The 20,670-nt window shown below is 46.9% G+C and overlaps 1 protein-coding gene across 1 annotated transcript in view; it reads right to left on the reverse strand.

Moving 5' to 3' along the window:
• Nucleotides 1–20,670, reverse strand: part of ACP2 (acid phosphatase 2, lysosomal) — a 714,504-nt gene that overhangs the window by 477,458 nt on the left and 216,376 nt on the right. Inside the window, exons 3-4 of the mRNA XM_069623159.1 lie at nucleotides 13,946–14,032; nucleotides 13,319–13,471 (exon numbers count right to left, since the gene is read on the reverse strand). Of these exons, the coding sequence (XP_069479260.1) occupies nucleotides 13,319–13,471; nucleotides 13,946–14,032 (240 nt within the window). The remainder of the gene's footprint in view (nucleotides 1–13,318; nucleotides 13,472–13,945; nucleotides 14,033–20,670) is intronic.

Genomic DNA, 20,670 nt, shown 5'->3' on the forward strand with positions numbered 1-20,670 from the left:
TACTTCGGGATCGTAAAAGGGTTTCCCCTTTGCGAGATTCTCTCTTGTCCACCAGTGTAGGCTCTGTACGAGTGTTGGCGAAACGACCACTAGATCGTCCCAATGACCACTTGCCTGAGACCACTGTTTCGCCAACCATTCCTGCATGGGACGCATGCGCAGACGCGCGTGGGGGACCAGGTAAATGCATGACGCCATCATGCCCAGTAACCGCATAGCTTTGCGTACTGTTATCTGTTGACCTGACTGATAATGCGGAATTTGCAGAAGTATATTCCGAATTCTCTCTTCCGAAGGGAAGGTCAATCCTTTCTGAGTATCTAGGATAGCTCCTAGAAACTGTTTTGAGGTGCTTGGCACCAGACTTGACTTTTTCTCGTTGATGGAGAAGCCTAATTCGTGGAGGAGGTCGATAGTCCTCTGAATGTTTGACCTGCAAATTCCTGGGGTTTCCCCCGTTATGAGCCAGTCGTCCAGATAAGGGTACACCGGGATTGCTTCCCTGCGTAGGTGTGCAGCCGCCACCGCCAGTACCTTGGTGAATACCCTTGGTGCTGAAGCTATCCCGAAGGGCAGTACCTTGAATTGGTAGTGGCGACTGTCCACCTTGAAGCGCAAGTACTTTTTGTGCGCTGGGAGCATGGAAATATGAAAATAAGCATCTTTCATATCCAAGGTTGCCATGTAATCCCCCTTTTTTAGGAGGGGGATTACCTCTTGTAGCGTGGTCATACGGAATTTTTGGGGCTTGACATATTTGTTGGCAGGCCGTAAGTCCAATACTGGGCGCATTGTCAAATCTTTCTTTGGCACAAGGAAGTAAGTTGAATAGATACCCTTGTTTACCTGGTGTCCTGGGACGAGTTCTATCGCGTCCTTTTCTAGCAGAATGGCGATCTCCTCGAGAAGGATCCTTTGATGCTCTAGGGAGTGCACTCTTTGTCGTGGAGGATGATTCCGGGGACGCTGCAGTAGTTCTATACAATATCCTGCGGATACTGTTGACAGCACCCATCTGTCTGAGGTGATCCCTTCCCAAGCCTGGGTGAAGGTGGAAATGCGTCCCCCTACTGGGGTTGCGTGGCAAGGGACCCTGAACTGAGCGTCACTGTTTTGGTGGAGGCGTGCCACCGCCCTTGTTGGGGCTGCCTCTGCCTCTTCCACGACCTCTCTTGTTACCCCTGCCGTAACTCTGGGTAGACTGCTGGTTGTTATTCCATTGTGTACCTTGTCCCTGGGCATAGTTGCCTCTTTGTGAATTTTGGCCGCGTGGGCGACGAAAATTATTGTTCCCCCTCTGGTTAGGGGGTTTGTTGGTAAGCTGGCCAAGGGATTTGAGAGTCTCATATTCATCTTTGGCATTTTTAAGTGCGTCTTCGACCGCTTTCCCAAACAATAGGTCGGGTTCCACTGGCTTGTCTATTAAAGAAGCCTGGGTTTCTGTCTTGAATCCCGACTGCCGTAACCACGCATGTCTCTTGATAACAGTACCTTCTGCTATCAATCTCCCTGCGTTGTCAGCGGCGTCGAAAGTTGCTTTTAAAATGCAACCAGACACGGCTCTCCCCTCTGCCGAGATCCGAGCCAGCTGGCCCTTTAACGGTTCTGGAGCAGAGGCAATGAGCGCCGCGACTTCTTCCCATTGATGGCAATTGTAACTAGCCAACAGGGTGGTGGAATTCGCAATCCTTGCTTGGTAGGCGGACGTTGAGGCTACCTTTCTGCCAAACCCGTAAAGTTTTTTGCTCTCCTTGTCGGGAGGAGCTTCTGATGAAGATAAGGGCGTGCCAGCCCTCTTTCTAGTGTTGGTCACCACTAGGGAATCTGGTTTAAGATGTCCCTTTATATACAGAGGGTCAGACTGGGCTGCCCGGAAAATCTTTTCAATTCTGGGGTTGACAGCTCTGGTGAGGTTAGGATTCACCAGGGAAGGATCTATTCTTCGTTGGATGGATTTGAGGATAGGGATGGTCTGAGCGACCGGTCTTCTCTCTCCTACAAACTCCTCCGCGAAGTCCCTTTCCTCCTGTACACCGTGGGTGTCGATGTGGAAGTGTTCCGCTGCTCGAGCGAGAACCTCGTTAAGGAGGGGCTGGTTATCAACTGGAGAGTCAGTAACTGGGGCTTCGCTTTGTACTGGGGAATCTACTCTGTAAATTTCCTGCTCATCTTCTCCCTCCTCCAGGTCCTCATCCTCTGCATAGTAATCTGTCCCGGTTTGTTCTTCCATAATTGCAAACTCCTGGTCCTCTTCAGGGAAAACTTGTCCCTGATAACTGGGGAGTGGAGTAGAATATGGAGTGGAGTAAGGCTGAACCTCGAAGGGTTCAGGTCTTTCGACCCGGGGCTTTTTACTTAGCGGGATAGGATCGGAGGAGCCTGAGGGTGTGGCCTCTTGAGGGTTATATGAAAGAAAGTGTTTTGGGTTCTTATCATAAAAATCAGCCAAGGAAGACATCCTAGACATAACCCTGTCTATGTCTTCACTGGACCATACCCTGGAACAGGGTATTACTTTAGCAGGTGATTTATTTTCAAGGGTAGACTTGTGTTTGCTTGTCTGCTTAGGCTTTACAGGGGTGTAAGGCTGTGCTTTCCGCTGTTTCCCCCCTTCTCCGTGCGTGGAAAAATGTTTTCCCTGTCCCTTGGGGGCCCCAGAGACTTTCGACGCCTGGCGTCGAGGGTCTGGAAAGGTATCTGTGTGCTTCGGGCGTGGGGCCTCACTGGTGTTAACCGCGGTCTCGGTATCTTGGAGCGCGGCCTGGGGGTGGAAGTCGTCTTCGTCTCCCGACGATCGAACTTCCGTTAGTGTGTGTAGCGAGGCACTCTTGGCAAGAGTGGATGATTGCCTTGCGTCGTGAGGCGATCTCGATCGAGAGCGCCCAGAGGACACCGAGTCGGACCGTTCTTTTTGTGCCTCTTTCCGGGAAGTCGACGTGGTCGAGGTCCGGTTGGTCTTAGTGTGTTTAGTGTGTGTTAGGTGTGTAGCGCTTGCGTCGCCGGGGGTCTTCCCCATAGCCGCCTTGCCGGACGACCTTCCGAGGTCGGGGACCTGCGCTCGTCGGCTGTCTTTCGACGCCGTAATGCCCTCGCCGTCCGAAAGTACGGCGTCGCTGCCATCGCTGAAGGCGCCCTCCGCTGCCATGGCCTCCTGCCTGGCGTGGTGGGCCCAACGCTTTGTCGAACGGTCCTTAAGTGTCTTAGGTTTAAACCTACTACACGCTCTGCAGTTCGCTTCGGGGTGATCCCTCGGCAAGCAGAGATTGCACGTGGCGTGCCTGTCGACCCAAGGGTATTTGCGATTGCACTTGGGGCAGAATTGAAAAGGGGTACCCTCCATACGCACCTTAAGGCAGCGGGCTGCTAAGTGTAGGAATATATATAAATGTAACTATATATCAAGAGTGAAGAGTATGTACCACCCCCCACTCTCCCTACTTGTAAGGGCCGAGGCCAGCGGCCTACTAGGCCCGGGCCGAGGCCAGCGGCCTACCGAGGCCCAGATCCGTCGTGCAGCAGTCGACGGTCGATGACTTCTCCAGCCGTCGTCGAGGTTGAGGGTCGACGTTGGGGTGGGGAAGGGAATGAATAAGAATTAAAATTATAATAACAGCAAAAGTATGGCTAAGGCCAGGGAACTCCGCAAGATGCTTCCGACCAGTATGGCGGAAAAAAACAATCTGAGGATCCTACACGCGTGAGGGATCTTGGGTACAGTGGACGTCACACTAGGGATAGTATTACTGGCACGCCTGTGTCGACGCCCATTTTCGACTTTCGAAAAACAAACTGTAATACTCCGCAGCTTCCACTAGATGTCGGCCTATGCACAGCATGTGATCTAAGCAGATTCCACAAGCCTCAGAAATATATATATATATTATTTATTTTTTTTGTATGAATTTTATTATTATTTTTTTTTCTCAATATATTTTTCATTATTATTGTATGGATAATTGTCTATTGTATCTCTTTGTTACACTGATTTCTTCTGTTAATATTTCATAAATTGGTTTAAAAATAGAAACAGTAGGGTTACATTTTGTCAGAGGCAGTGGTATTCATACATTGGAAAGTAAGGAGTTACACATATTTGTTAAAGAGTAAGGTTTTTACTTGCTTTCGGAAGAGTGTGTAGGATGGTTCATTTTGGATATGCTGAGGGAGAGTATTCCAACGTGTAGGAGCGATGGTAGTGAATCAGGAGCTACCAGTTCTCTTTCTGGAGAATCTAGGTATGTGCAGGGCAGATGTGGTGGAACAGCAGAGATTGCGTGTGTTGTGTTTCTTGGTGATTTCAGTTCATGAGGTGGGGGGAGTGTTGTGTAAGCAGCGGTAGGTGATAGTGAGGAGTTTGAAGTCAATACAAGCTTTGATGGGGAGCCAATGAACTTCTCGTCTGATTTGTGAGATGTGATTGGAGCGTTACATGCCCCAAACAGCTCTAAGAGCATTATTTTGCAACAGTTGTTGTTTCTTAATGTTTTTGGTTGAGGTCCCTGTTAAAATGGCATTGCAATTGTCCAGTTTGCTGCATATGATGCTCTAGCTAGGGAGAGGCAGTTGTTGGGGATCAGTAATTGTCTGGAGAGGTTTATTAGTTCGGTGGAATAGGCTGCTGAGGAGGCGATTACTTTGACATATTTTTGCATGTTGAATTCAGCATCCAAATAGACGCCTAATGTTTTGACATGGGTAGAAACCGAATGGTTTGCCGTTGATGCAGAAAGAAGAGAAGGTAGGACTGAGGTGTTTGAGGTGGTGTGGGGATCCCACGATAAAGAGCTCCGTTTTTTCAACGTTCAGTCAAAGATGATGAGTGGCCAAACAGGTCTGTATGACGCTGAAGACGCGGTTGATGTTGGCAGAGTCTAGTTTGTGGTATCCGGTGATTTTGAGGAGGACTTGCATGTCATCGGCAACATTGGTGTAGGGTATGTTGAGGCTGTCTAGGTGGTCAAAGAGGGGTTTGGTGTACATGTTAAAGAGGGTAGGGGAGAGGCAGGAGCCTTGTGGGGCACTGTAGGAGACATGTATGCGGTCAGCTGATTCAGGCCCTGCAAAGACTCTAGTGGATCGGCCGGATACGAAGGATTGGATCCATACGGTGGCTTCTGGGGCGAGGTGGAAACTTGCGATGAGGTGTTTGCAGAGGATTTCATCATCAACCAGGTCGAAGGCTGCAGAGAGGTCAAGTAGGAGGAGGATTGAAATACAGACATGACGCATTATGAAGGTAAAAAAACAACATTATATCGACATTCTGGTTTTTGTAATTATACAACTGTTATGCTTAACACTGCCATTTAGTAAACACGTGGAATGTAAGAGGGGAAAGGAAAAGGAAAAGGAGAAGTGGAGAAGAGAAAAAGAAGAAACAAAAAACAAAAAAGTAACACATGGGGCGCTGTGGTGTGCCGACCAAGATGGCCGCTTAAGTGCTGAGCTCTGCATGAAATAAATCCTGGTACCAATATCCTGCGGATTGCCTGAACCTCTGGCATTTAGAACCATGTTCGCGAGCAACAACGAGCTTCTGCACCAGCTGAGCGAGTTTGAGAAAAAAACGCGCTGTGGTTCACCCATAAGCAGCGGCTTGTTTGATCGCACAGCCCCGGAGACGCTGCAAGGACTGCGTGCCAAATCCGGAGGGATTCCCTTTGAAGCAAGCAGCAAGCCATGAAGCACACAGCACTCAACCGTCCCAGACCCTGAAAGGGGAGGCTGCTCGCTCTACCCCCTTTCACCTCCGGCATAAGATTCGAAATGCTGGAGCCGCAGCCGTGAAAGGTACGTGGCTGTGCCCCCTCGACTGAAGTCACCGGCAACTTGCGGTATACGCAGGGCCGGGGCGCACACACACACAGACACAGACACACACAGGGTGGAGGCGAGCAGGTGGGGAGGGACGGACACTGTTCAATAAAACTGGTTCCCTGCATAGAACGAGTGCGAGCCCCCGCTGCGACAATACATGGGCATAAACGGTGCTTTCAGGAGGCCACCGGAAAACCACAGCGGTTATTCACTTTACAACAAAACAGGCCTGTGCTGTTGGAGGGACAGACACAAGCCAATAACACTAGTCACCTGCAAAGAAAGCAGGTGCGTCCCCGCAGCGACCGTATGTGAGCATGGGTTGCGCTGTCGGAAGGCTGCTGATGAAACACAGCAATCATCTGCTTTTACAGCAACAAGGCCCCACGCTGTCAAAATGGAAGCCCTGCACTGTGTATGCTCAGAGTACAGCAGTAATAGCACGTGAGAACCCGCCATATTAGTATACTGCAACTACTGCAATACGGAGGGTGACTGTCCCCACAACATCAAGGCCCCAAGTGTGAGAGAAGAGTAAGAACAGCATAATGCTCCTGTTCAAGGCGGCTGGAGAAACGCAGCGGTCACCTGCTTTTACAACAACACAGCCCCAGGTTATCAATATTGAAGTGCTGCACTGTGTATGATCGGAGCACAACAGTGATTGCACATGGCCACTCGCCATATTAGTATACCGCTACTGGTGCAATACGGAGGGCGACAGTCCCCACAACATCAAGGCCCCAAGTGTGAGAGAAGAGTAAGAACAGCATAGTGCTCCTGTTCAATGCACCCTGGTGGCCGGGCATCGTTGAAAGTCTCAGACAGGCTTGCACAACAAACAGCCACAAAGCCAGCCGGTCTACCAGGAGTGGTCATGACACGCGGCGCAAAAAGTAATAATAAGGGCCCTATGGATGCCTACACAAATATGAACACCACAGAAGAAACGTAGGGGTTCCAACAGAACACCCCAGCAGCGACACAGGCCAATGCAGAAATGAACATGGACTCGTATATGGCAGCACTGAAAGCTGGCTTTTCTGCAGTGAACAGCAAACTCGACGATATAGGCAGCAATTTTATCTCCATAACAGTAGACCCGCAGAAGTTAAATGCAAGAGTCACAGAGGCGGGGACCAGGGTGAGTGTGCTGGAGGACACATCTGCCACACATGGCAAAGACATTGAGGACATTAAAAAGAGTCTAAAAGCGGTGCAGGTCAAATGCGAGGACCTGGAGTCGAGGTCACGCCCTAACAACATTCGGGTGGTGGGCATGGCCGAGAGGTCATGGCCGGAGGCGCATTTCTTGCCGCAATTCCTCGTGGAGGGGGCCCATAGATCTCTGGTCCCACCGCCCAAACCAGGGGCCCCGCTGCACACTATCATCGTTCGCCTATTGAATTGCTGCGACCGGGATTTGATACTCCGTTTATGACGCGAAAGGGGCACCTTGTATTATGATTCAGCCAGAATCCACATTTACCATGACTTCTCCAATGGGGTGCAGGCCGCTCGGCGTACATTATGACCAAGACAAGAGGGCGCACAGAGATAGGAAGATACCCTACGCCATTATGTTCCCAGCTGAGCTCTGAGTGCAGCATGCAGGCAGGGCTCATTTCTTTGAATCCCCAGAGGAGGTCATGACATACATTGAGCAGAACATTCCGGCTCAACCTAATAACGGCTGACATTTTTTTTCTATGCATTACAAGATGTGCAGACTCCATACTTACTGGGCCCACGAGGGCATAACCCCAAGAGGTTCTCCAAATCACATGTTGCGGCTCACATTGGTTGAAAGTATTGATGCTACCTGTTGTGGCCACATGGTGCCACCCACTGTTACAGACATGGAAGTTGTGGTATGGGGATACACTGTCCAGTTGGGGGGATGGTGAAGGAGTGAGGGGAAGGGGGTTAGTTGGGGAATGGTTATTCAGAATAACTGACGGTTGGGAAGGAAATAAAACTTACAGAGTGTATACTATGGTTGTTTGCTATTCATGTACTGTTGTCAGATGGCGTTGGCGGGGTTGGCCCGTATGATTAGGTGCCTTACTTGGAACATCAGAGGGCTGACCAATCCTATCAAAGCACAGAAGATTCTGGCCTACGCCAAGAGGCATAAGATCAATATTCTGATGTTGCAGGAAACGCATGCACAAAAAAGGGTGGTCGATGTGTTTGCGTGAGACAGGGGCTCGCTGCGAGTGGGTACTGACTACTCCATGCAGTCCAGAGGCGTGATGACCCTTATACACCAACGCACAGGGTTTTAACTTACCAAATCTACGGTGGACACAGGGGGGCGTTACGTGATCATATGAGACTTGTTGGGCAACCAAGATGCTATACTGATCAATGCATATGGCCCAAATGTAGACAAGCCTGACTTTTACCTGCACATCATCCTTAACCCACAGAGAGACAGAACTGCCAGGAACCCCAGGGTGTCCACCATAGCGGCATATGCAATTCCTCAGGGTATGTCCTATTTGCCTCTCATGGATACTTGGAGAGAGCTACACCCCAGCTTAGAGGAGTTTACCTTCCATTCCCCGGAGCATAATTCAATCTCCCGCAAAGACTACTGGCTGTGTTCCCCAGAATACATTCCTCATGGAAAAGAGTGTGCTATCCTCCCACGAACGCTGTCAGATCACTCACTGATACTGTTGGAGGTGGGTCTGGCTCGCTTGGAACAGGGCCCCCGCCTTTGGCGGATGCCACCACCCCTGCTAAAAGATGATGCTATCATAGAACCCCTGAGGGTAGATATCACCGAATATTTCGACCACAACATGGGATCAGTGGGGTCTATGGCCACTGTATGGGAATCATTCAATGTCTGGCTACGGGGTCATTTATTGTCACGGGCACATGGTACATTACAGGCGATTAGAACGGAACTACATCACACAGAACTTATTCTGCGCTCTGTTGAAAACGCACATGCACTATCACCGGGGGAGGATACTCTTTCACCCTTACAAGAGCAGTTAGAGAAATATAGGAGTCTTGCAAACTGGGAAATATGACATGCATTACTTACCGTAAAAGCATTTCTGATGGTTGTATCTGCTTAGATTCACATGCTGTGCATATGGTCCGACATCCAGTGGTAACCGCAGAGTATTGCATCTTGTCTTTCGAGAACCAAAAGCGGACGTCAACATGGACGTGCCTGTAACACTATCCCTACGTGACGTGCAGTGTACCCAAAATCCCTCACGCGTCGAGGTCCCTCCGATTGTACTTTTTCTGCCAAGAGGGAGCCTTGTGACTACCGTGAGTGAGTACAGAAAAGAGAGAGAGAAAGTGGTTAGACGTCTATGTTCCTTCCATCCAAGCGGGGAGGAAGGGTGGGCGGATGTGAATCTAAGCAGATACACCCATCAGAAATGCTTTTACGGTAAGTAATGCACGTCTTCTGATGTTTGTTAATCTGCTTCGAATCACATGCTGTGCATAGACTGGCGAGCAGTATCCGGAGTTGGAGGTGGGTTGTGAGAAGGAACAGTTGTGAAAAGATGTCTTAATACTGCTTGTCCCACCTGAGAATCAGACCTAAAATGAGTGTCTAGGCAATAGTGTTTTGTAAAGGTGTGTACAGAACTCCAGGTTGCCGCTTTGCAAATAGATTCGGATGGAACATTTGCAATGAATGCTGTGGACGCCCCAGTGCCTCGAGTGGAATGTGCTGAAGGCTTGAAAGGCAGTTCTCTCTTAGCAAGATTGTAGCAGAGTGTAATGCATTTGACAATCCACCTAGAGATAGTGGATTTGGAAACTGTGTCTTCTTCTCTGCCTGCCGCCACCGGAACGAAAAACTGATTAGTCTTTCTAAGTGGTCGAGTTATTCCCATGTAGAACATGACAGCTCTGCGTACATCTAGTGTGTGCAGGGTTCTTTCTCCGAGGCTTGAAGGATTTTGAAAGAACGTTGGTAGTTCTATTGACTAGTTCACATGGAACTTTGAAATGAATTTAGGTGCAAATCTAGGGTGAGTCCCTGATGGAGGTAATAGCTATTAAAAAAGCAGTCTTAAGGGTCAGGTCTTTAAAAGTAGGAACATGTTGCGTTTGAGAGCCCACTTCCAAATGTTCTGGGACAGTTTGGACAGCCCTGGAGAATGAGTGCCCGCTTGTTTGTTCAGATAGTACATGGCTGTGGTGCTGTCTTTGAGGATGAGTATCGTCTTCCCCTGCAGTTGTGTCTGGAAAGTTTTTAGTGCTTTGAACACTGCCAACAGTTCCAACAGGTGTATGTGGTTGGATGCTATGTCTGATGACCAAGCTCCGTGCGCTGTTTGTTGAAGCAGGTGAGCTCTCCACCCTGTAAGAGATGCGTCTGTCGTTAGAGTGGCTTCCACTGCGGGGGTGGTAAAGGATTTCCCTTTCAAGAGGTTCTCCCTCGACCACCACTGCAACGAGAGAATGAGGGTCGGCGAGACGACTACTAGATCGTCCCACTCTCCGCTGGCCTGACACCACTGGCTGTTCAGCCACTCTTGCATTGGGCGCATGCGCAGGCGCGCGTGAGGAACCAAGTAGATACATGACGCCATCATTCCTAGCAGTCGCATAGCCTTGCATACAGTCACCTCTTGAATGGCTACATATTGAGAGATCTGAAACAACATGTTTTGGACCCTAACAACATGTTTTGGACCCTTTCGTTGGAGGGGAAGACAGGGCTGTCCTTTGTTCGAATTAGAGCCCCTAGGAACTGTTTGACCTGACTGGGGTCTAGGCTGGATTTCTTCTCGTTGATAGAGAATCCCAGACTGAATAAAAGATCTATCGACTTTTGGGTATTTGACAGACATATTTCGTAAGAGTTCCCTGCTATAAGCCAGTCGTCGAGGTAAGGCTAGACCGGGATGGATTGCCTGCGCAGATGTGCTGCTGCCACCGCTAGTACTTTTGTAAATACCCTTAGTGCAGATGCTATGCCGAAGGGTAGTACTTTCAACTGATAATGCTTGTCTTGTATCATAAAACTTAAATACCACTTCCTTTGTCTCGTTTTTGAGTCTCTTCATGACCTTGCCCCTCCTTACCTCTCCTCTCTTCTCTCATTCTATGCCCCCTCTCGTTCTCTATGCTCCGCTGATCACTTTTTACTCTCTGTTCCCCCCTCCGTGCCTCCTCTCGTTTCCGCTCCTTCCAACTCCTTGCCCCCTTACATCAGAACTCGCTACCTTTCTCTCTCTGCTCCATCTCCACCTATTCCTCCTTCCATTCCTCCTTAAAAACACTCCTTCTTCACCCTTCTCCCTGACTTCTCTCCCCTTCCTCCTCTTCTTTCTCCTCCCCACTCCTCCTTCCTGTTCCTTTATCTCTTCCTGTCTCCCCTCCTTTGACTTCCACCCTCCCTTCTACTCCCTCGCCCCTTTCCCTTTCTTCCTTCCCATACCTCTCCTCTTCACTTCTCTTCCTTCCCAAATGCAAATTGTTCTACATGCTGTTTTTCTGGTTTGAATCATGTTTATTTTATTGCTTCTATGTTCCATGTTTAATGTATTCTGGTTGTTATGCTGTAAAGCGCTTTGGTGAAAAGCGCTATATAAATAATAAAATACAAAATACAAATAAATCTGAGGTATTTTCTTTGCGCTGGCAACATTGAAATATCAAAGTATGCATCTTTCATGTCCAGTGTTGCTATGTAATCCCCCTGTGTTAGAAGTGGGATTACTTCCTGCAGTGTGAGCATGCAGAACTTTTGTGGCTTTACACACTTGTTCGCTGGGCACAGATCTAAACAGGGCGCATGGTTAGATCCTTTTTGCATACAAGGAAGTACACTAAATAAATACCTTCTTTTACCTGTGCCAGAGAAACGATTTCTATGGCTCCTTTCTCCTGTAGAGTTTCTACTTCTTACAGAAGAATGCGAAGATGGTTTGGTGTCAGTCGTCTTGCTCGTGGAGGTCTGAATGTTGGGGACCGGTTGAACTCTATACAGTACCCGTGGGCCATGGTCTTTAGCACCCACTGGTCTGTAGTTATCTCCTCCCAAGCCTGAAGGAACGATGTTAGCCGGCCCCCAACCGGGGAGGCATGGGAGGGGACCCGAATCTTCAAGTCATTTTGAGCCTGAGGCTGGGGAGCCTCTAGGGCAGGGGTGTACAACTGATTTTGACAGAGGGCCGAAAGTACCTTACATGATGGCTACAGTGGGCCGAAAAGTAAATGGGGGCGGGGCGGTAGGCGGGGCATGGCAGGAGGCTTTTTCAACCCCCAATTTGTATTTAACACATGGAAAAAGAATGTTTTTGAGGATTAACAATTTTTATTTGTATTTCAAACCTACATTTTGTACTACACATTTTCCATTGTTATATATAATTTAATTAAACAGACGATATACAATAACTAAATAGAAATAAATTATATTTTATTGACCCTTGATTAGACATTCCAATATCTTAGACTGCTATAGTTTGCTGTTTGGGTTGCCCAAAAGGAGTATGGCCTTCGTTGAGTCAGGTTTCCTCAAAAAGCAAAGGATGTACATCTCCTAACTGTGCCTGTTTTAGCTTTATTATTGGGTTCACTCTTGGAGTGCAACACTATGCCCCATGGCTCCCACCCCCAACCAAACACTATGCCCCATGACCCTCACCCCCAACCAAACACTATGCCCCATGGCTCCCACCCCCAACTAAACACTATGCCCCATTGCCCCCTCACCCCCAACCAAACACTATGCCATGGCCCCCTCAACCCCAACCAAACACTATGCCCCATGGCTCCCTCACCCTCAACCAAACACTATGCCCCATGGCTTCCACCCCCAACCAAACACTATGCCCCATGGCTCCCACCCCCAACCAAACACTATGCCCCATGTCCCTCACCCCCAACCAAACACTATGCCCCATGGCTCCCACCCCCAACCAAACACTGTGCCCCATGGCCCCCTCACCCGCAACCAAACACTATGACCCATGTCCCCCTCACCCTCAACCAAACACTATGCCCCATGGCCCGCACCCCTCAAGCACATAGCTCTGCAAGGGGTTGTCTGGTCAATGTCTGTAGGGAAGCATCATTGAGCATCTTTGTGAGGGCATCAAATGAAAATCTGAATGTGTGTCAGATGGATATTTCAAATGCGTCAGGTTTGTGTCCTGTGATTAAGGAGCAAGTGTGGGTGTATCTGTGGGCATACTTGTAAATCGAGCACAATCTTCCAAATCACCTGGCACTGGTATGTTAGGGAGTGTCAGGTTTTTCCATGCAATGGATATACAGGTGCTATCACAGTTTCCCTTTGGCCCGGCATGTGAAGTTTTATGGGTCTTGTGGCTGTGCAGGTAGATGGGGTGACTCAGCCTCTATCTCAGGTTCTCATAATCCTTGAACCTTTCACTGTATCCACAATCATGGATGGTGCTATATTACTCAATGTAAGTGATAATCAGAATCAGTCTTCGTGGTCCAGCTGGTGGCAGACATGAAGTGGGCGCTAAGCGAAACTTACCTGGTCCTCACTCTCGGGCACAGTGTGAATGGGGATCGGCTGCCATGAGATATTCACGTTAAAGGTCTGGCTCTCTCCAGGTGGGTACAGTCCAGCCAGGTTAGACTCAGCACTCATGAGAGTGCGGTCTGAGTCTGTGCTCCGCACATAGATCTGATGGTAAAAATGAAAAGTCTGAGAAGACATAATTGCTGCAGGCAAGGCAAGAGCTGTCTAAAATAAGACAATGAGCTAAGACCTTAAATTATTTTCATATTAAGTGTCTTAATGTGAACATGCAAAATAGTGGCCTTATAGGATGGTTGGTGTTCCTCGAAAGGGGAACATGGCTTGATAAAAGAGTTTTATGTCTTATAGGCAGTTCACCTCGCAGTTCTATAACACTAAATTTGTGTTAGGTTTATATTTCTCTATAATGGAGAACGAGAAGGATATGAACAAGAGCGCAAGCGAGCCAGGGCATGGGTGGGCCAGTGTGTGTCGGAGGACAGGCCTGGGTGAGCAGGGGCATGGACAGGTGGGCCCACTGGTGCGAGCCAGGACAAGGCCATAGCCTGGAGAGCGCATGCAAGTATATATGTATGTAATAAAATGACTCCACCAAGTAATCTAAAATGTTGAACTCACCTCTGTTCTGTCGTACGATTCATTAAGGAAACCATGGTACCGGCTCCGCAGGGACTGGCCCAAATCCCAGTGCTGCTTCATGCCAACCTATGGAGAGAGAAAAACAATCTCAACCACTCAACCAGTGTTGGCAGCAAGCACTATAGAAAAGAATGTGCAGTTCTTTCTAACCACAAAGTGCCAAGAGCCCATGACACAAGGAAGCCATATGTGCAGGCCTTTTTAAAAGGATTGTCACAGAGGGGGGCATGCACAGGCCTTCCGGTCATAAATAGCTGGAGCAGCTAGAGCAGAGCACTGGAAGACAGCAAGAAATAATTGCAAATAGGTGCAGGCCTTTGTCACAAATCCATATTACAAAGAGCTACTGAAGGAGGAAGAGCAAATGTCCTTCTCTCAAACAAACAGAGCACCAAATGACAGACCTAGGGTGGTATTTGCACTGGCCTAAAACGTGTTTTTGTGAGGGGTCAGAAATGAGAGACAGACACAAACTTGTGATTTCTCAACATTGGCCATGTTTATTCAAATAAAAAGGGGATGGGATAAAGGCCCATCTGTCCCTATACTAACAGAAATGTTCCTACCAATCAAACTAAAGCTAATATAAAATGTACTTAGTGTCAAAATATATCTGGCCCTCACACGAACATATATAACCAAAATGTGGAAGGTAAATGTATCTATTTTCAATTCAATAAAAATGGGTAAAAGTTCAATATTATAGTTTCAAAAAAGTACTCCTTGTGTCCAGGGTTTGATTCCCTTCCCATGAACCAATTCAGGAAGACTTTTGAAAGAGTTTTGTTCCAACAATATTCTATTCAGTTCAATAACAAATGTTTCTTTTATCCAACACGTCTCTCAGATTGTTAAATTAAATGTCTATTCCATAGAACACTTGTTAAAAAACATCAGGGTTTGATTCCATTCACGCTTTTGACATTCTTCTGAAGGGGTAGTTTGTATAGGTTTTGAGTTAGTACTTCTGGGAGTGATTGGTGTCGGAATGGCTTGGGTCAGTGATTGAGATTTTCTCCTTAACGTATTCCTCAGGAAGCCTTTGTCTGCCCAGGGAAAGATGGAGGCTCTGGACAGTAGCATGGTTGAGGCAGAGAGTGAGGTAGTTTGGTATTCTTGAAGGAGTTCTAAACTACCTTTCATCTAAGCAACCATCTGATCAGGTCGCAGTCCTAGTAGTTCCTGTAGAGATCAAAAACCAGAGTTTTGAAAGATAATCCTAGCATCTGAAGAAGAGAGACCCGTAGACTCAGTCCCAGTGAAAACGAGTGGGTCGCTGGAGAAATTCTGAAGAGTAGAGGAAGTCGAGACTAAGATTCACAGAAGAAGAAAGCTAAGTGAAATCAACATTTCCATTTCTAGTATTTTAGAAAACGTTTTCATGAGAATATAAACTGTTTTATGAACTAAAGCAACAAGTTGAGATCGCATAAAAGTGCAGAAGCTTGTATATAGTTCAATAGTCTTAGACAAAGTGTCGGAGTCTGAAGTGTTTGCCTTCAAAACTGTGAAAAGGGTAAACAAGACATAAGTGCGAGTGAGCGTAGTGATCTGTTTAATGGTTAGCGCGAAAGTGCTTGCTTCCCAACAGCAGATATTAGATCTGTGAGGGAGCAAACAAACCCACGTATTAAATCAGTCAGAGGAAAAGAGTTTGAGCAGCTGTTCAGAGTCGCGTATTAGGTTTTACCAACGCAATAAGATTGGAAGAGCATGGACTCTTGTAATTTATGATCAGGAGACAGTTGTAGGTTTTAGGAAGTCTCTTGTAGGGATCTGAACTCTAACTAGAAAACATAGTAAAAGGTTCCACGTTTTGAAGAAAAAGACTGAAAAGATTTTTAAAGACAAAGTTTGAGTGTTCTGGAAAAGACAAGACAATACGGTATGAAGGTTGGAAGAGTCTCAGCTCATGTACCACGCAGAAATATGTCGATGGTATTACAAGTTGTCATTGCTTCTAATCTTCAAACATAAGAGGCCTATCAGCTAAACAACATAGGCAGCAGGTTTCATCTGAGATATCCAATCCAGAGGTGATCAGGTTCAGAAGTCTATACTAGAAGAAACCTGTGTTTGTTATTTTCTCCACTTCTCCTTTCCCCTTGAGTTTGCCAGTTTGTTAGTTGTAATTCAAAGACTGTTGGATTGGCAGGCCAGGTGGGCTATCGTCACTCCTACAGGAATTCAGAGGCTGGACCTGACAGAATGAAAGGCCCAAGTAATTACTTCTGCCTGAGTGAGGATGGACCTAGAGTCCGAGTTGAGTTTAAAGGTGCTAGGAAAGATGTTGATGGAAATGAAGGAGGATATGAAGGAGGCTAGAAGGGAAACCATGTCTTTAGGTGGTAAAATGGAGGAGTTAAGTAGTCTCGTGCACAAGACAGATCTCGCAGGTTCCTCTAGAGTTAGCAAAGAATCTGAAAAAGAACCGTCAATTTTGTATCCAGAGGAAGGTGGTGAGTGGCTAAGGAGTGGATCTGGGGAGAAGAGTAGAGTAAGTTTAACTCCTGGAATATCTTTAGTAAATACTCCTTTAGCGGCCCCAGGGAGATTTGGAGGTGAATTGAGGAAGTACAAGTGATTCCTAATGCAATGTGAGTTGGATTTTATGTGCAGACCTGAATCCTTTCCCACAGGAACTTCAAAGGTGGCATTTTTAATCTCCCCTTTTTTACAGGGGAGGCGGCAGCATTGTCGATGCCTCTTGTGGAAAGTGGGGCAGCTGAGTTACATGATTGCATTGGGTTTAAGAAGGAGTTTGGCAAAATGTTCGACCGAAGAACGTCTTCTCAGAGTGTAGACGAAGAATTAATGGAATTACGTCAGGCAGATAGAGAGATGGTGGCGTACATTAATCGGTTTAGGGCCTTAGTATTGGAGAGTGGTTGGCCAGAAGAAAAGAGGGCGTCATTATTTTATAGATGGTTACATGAGGAGTTAAAGGATGCCTTGTCTACTATAGTGGAGAGGCCAAACTCTAGTGAAGATTTAATTTCTTTGGTCCTACAATTAGACGCAAGGTTAGCAGCAAGAAGGTTGGAAAGGAGGAGACATTTTTCTAAGGGAAGAGTTTGGAGTAGAAGTGAGAGAACCAGGGTGGATCAGGCAGTGAGGGAAGTTAAGGGTCCTGTGCGTGAAAGTCAAATCAGGGCTCCATTGACCAAGGAAGAAAAAGACTGAAGATGTAAGGAAAATCTATGTTTATACTGTAGAAGCAGCACCCATTTTGTGGGTAGATGTCCACAAGCCCCGAGGCGGGTTCTGCCATCTGCAGGAGTGGGAAGGGGTCAGTTGGTGGCAAATACTACTCAGACGGCGGTACTGCACATCACGCTTAACGTATCCTTGTCATGGGAAGGTAAACTGCAGTGTGGAGGTTCTTGTGTGATTGATTCTGGTGTGACTGGGAATTTTGTGGACACTTTGGAGGCTAATAAACTGGGGGTGCCCGAGTTAGGAAGGAGGTTCCAGAACAAGTGAGGGCTGTAGATGGTACACAAGTAACTTCAGGATTAATTATGCGAACTAGAGTTTTGGGAATGAGAATTGGTGTGGGACACAGGGAAGATATAGTCTTTGAGTTAATTGATGCCCCACAATTGCAGATTATTCTTGGTATGCCATGGCTAACTTTACACAATCCCATTATAGATTGGGGAAAAAGGACAGTGGAGTTTAAATCAGAGTTTTGTAGAGGGCAGTGTTTCGAGGATGTTAAGGAGGGAAATCAGGAAGAGGTATCTGAGATTCAAGGGTTGTGTTTGGCAGCAGGGGTAGTGAAGGAGCATTCCATAGGAGCAGTTATTGGGGTTTTGCCAGATTATCAGGAATTTCGAGATGTGTTCAGTAAGCAGGAAGCCAGCGAATTACCCCCACATCAACCATTTAACTGTAAGATAGATTTAGAAGATGGGGCTCCTATTCCGTGTGGCAGGATCTATGCTTTAACTGAAAAAGAAAATGAGCATCTAAAGGAATATTTGGAGGAGAACCTTGCCAAGGGCTTCATTCAGCATTCACAGTCCCCTGCAGCCTCGCCTTTATTTTTCGTGCCGAAGAAAGATAATACCCTAAGAACTTGCATCAACTATAGAGCATTGAACAAGATCACGATCAAGAATCGCTACCCGTTACCTTTGATATCAGTCATGTTAGATCGGATACAGGGAGCGAAGATCTTTACTAAATTGGACCTGAGAGGGGCGTATCATCTGGTGAGGGTTTGTGAGGGTGAAGAATGGAAGACAGCATTTAGGACTCGAAATGGGCTTTATGAATGTCAATTAATGCCTTTTGGTCTGTGCAACGCTCTGGCTGCTTTTCAATTTTTTATTAATGAGGTACTTTGTGAATTTTTTGATGTTTTCGTGGTGGTATATATCGACGATATATTGATTTTTTCCAAGGACCGGATCAGCACGAAGAACATGTCAAAAAGGAATTAGTTAGGTTGAGGGAAAATCACCTGTTCGCTAAGCTTGAAAAGAGCCAATTTCACACAGATCGTGTGTAATTTCTGGGATTTGTTTTAACACCGAGGGGCTTGAGATGGATTCAGCCAAGATTAAAGCGGTGAAGGATTGGCCTCAACCGACTACTGTGAAAGAAAAACAGAGTTTCATTGGGTTTGCACATTTTTTACGCAGGTTTATTCGGGATTTTTCACAAGTGGTTGCCCCGTTGACTCTGCTTCTGAAGAAAGGAGTAAGATTTGAATGGAGTAAGGAGACTGAAGAGGCCTTTCAGTTTTTGAAAGAAAGATTTATAACTGGTCCAATTTTATTGTATCCGGTAGACCAGCCCTTCTTCTTAGAGGCCGATGCCTCAGATTGTACATTGGGAGCAGTGTTGTCTCAACGTCATCCTGTTACAGGTCAACTTCATCCGGTGGCATTCTTTATGAAGAAATTCTCTCCAGCAGAAAGGAATTATACAATTTCAGATCGAGAACTTTTGGCTATCAAAGTAGCTTTCGAGGAGTGGAGGCATTATTTGATGGGGAGTCGTCATCGGGTGACGGTTCTAACTGACCACAGAAATCTGACATTTCTTCGATCTTCTAAAACTTGGACTATTAGGTAACTCCGTTGGTCCTTACTCTTTGCAGAATATGATTTGGTCATCATGTTCAAGCCCGGGCGTCAGAATGGAAAAGCGGATGCTTTATCTCAATGTTTTCCCAGAAGTGTTAAGAACGACTCATCTGTGCCAAGATGTCACGGCTCGCTCCCTTCGCTCCCGTTCCCACCACTTGGGGGCATGTTTTGGGGTTTATTCCATACTGGACATTTCCTCCGAACCTTATGCTACAGTGCTGTGATGAATTGGGAGCGCTAAAACCTTATCTTCCAAGTTACTTCCCTTCCGGATCCATTCCAGGTTTTTGGCAGCCAGCATGCTACTTTAATCTAATGACTATGCTTCCCAGAATGCCTGGCTCACTGCTTCACCTCCTCCCTTGCAGGACAAGGTTGGGTGGAGGACAGGCAACACCTGTGGCTGCAGGTGCAGCAGGCGGCACACCTGAGGGGTGTGCTCGTTAAGCAGCTTTAAAAGCCTCAGTTTGCTTCAGTCCAGCGCTGGTCATTGTTGCAGTGTTCCGGTTGTGACTAGTCCCTTGTTCCTGGTTCCTAGCTTTTGTACCAAGTTCCTAGTTCCTGTTTCTTGCTCCTCTGCCCTGGATTTTGAATTTATGTGCTTATTGATGTCTGCTTTCTGGATTTCCCTTTCTGTCTTCCTCAGTCTGCAGGCAGCCTTTCTCAGTGCTTTACCCTTTGATGCAGCCCAATTTGCCTGTGTTCTCTGTTTCTTTGATGTTGTCCTTTGCTACTGAAAAACTTGATGCATTAGTCTTTCCCTTTATAGATTTAGCTTCCTGCCTTTTCTCCTTGGATGGGTGGGAATGGTTTCCTTTTATGATATCGTTTTCCCTGCTCCTGATCCTTACTTTCTCTTGGGATCCATTCCATGTTTTCCATTGCACTTCTGCATTTATTTCCCATTGATTATTAGATGTGGGGTGCTGTTGTAACTAGCTCCTGTGTGAATGCCTTTTGTTTTCCTCACTATTCTATAATCACAATTCCTACTTGCCCCTTGACTTGGGTCTTATGTATTTAGTTATCCTCCACCCATTGCTGTTATAGCCTTCTGGGTCCCTGTTTGATCAACAGGGTTCGTGGGTTTACTGGCATTCAAGTGGTCTTTCCGGTCCTCGTGAGTACTGTTTCTAAGTTCCTTATTCAGTATCATCTAGAGTGTCAGCTCACAGATCCTGTCCTTGCTTGCTCTCTACGTGGGCTTATGGCTGTCAGTATCTGTAATAGCATAGTGGGTAAGGAGTTTGCCGACTTTCCTTTCAGTCATAAGGAGGTTCTAAGTGCTTACCCCACATCCCTTTTCATATATTGGTATTATTGTTTCACTCTATTTGCACTCCTGGGTTTTAGTATACATGAGTCTTGGGTATTGTATGCACGTTGTTAGATTCAAAGTTGTTCACTGTGCGATTTCGTGCACATTTCCCTTGCCATATTCATTGCCTTCTTCCTTTCCTAACACAAGACCATTACTTACGGAAAGGAATTTTACTGGGGGAGAGGTACAGAAGGGGAAGGATTTCCGGGAACAAATCCAGCAACAGATGTCGGTCGAGCAGCTCTTGGAATGGGAAGCTGAATATCTGGTGGGTGTGATTAAGG

The sequence above is a fragment of the Ambystoma mexicanum genome, chromosome 11 (assembly GCF_040938575.1).
Source record: "Ambystoma mexicanum isolate Mex_15411 chromosome 11, UKY_AmexF1_1, whole genome shotgun sequence".
Classification (NCBI taxonomy): Eukaryota; Metazoa; Chordata; class Amphibia; order Caudata; family Ambystomatidae; genus Ambystoma; species Ambystoma mexicanum.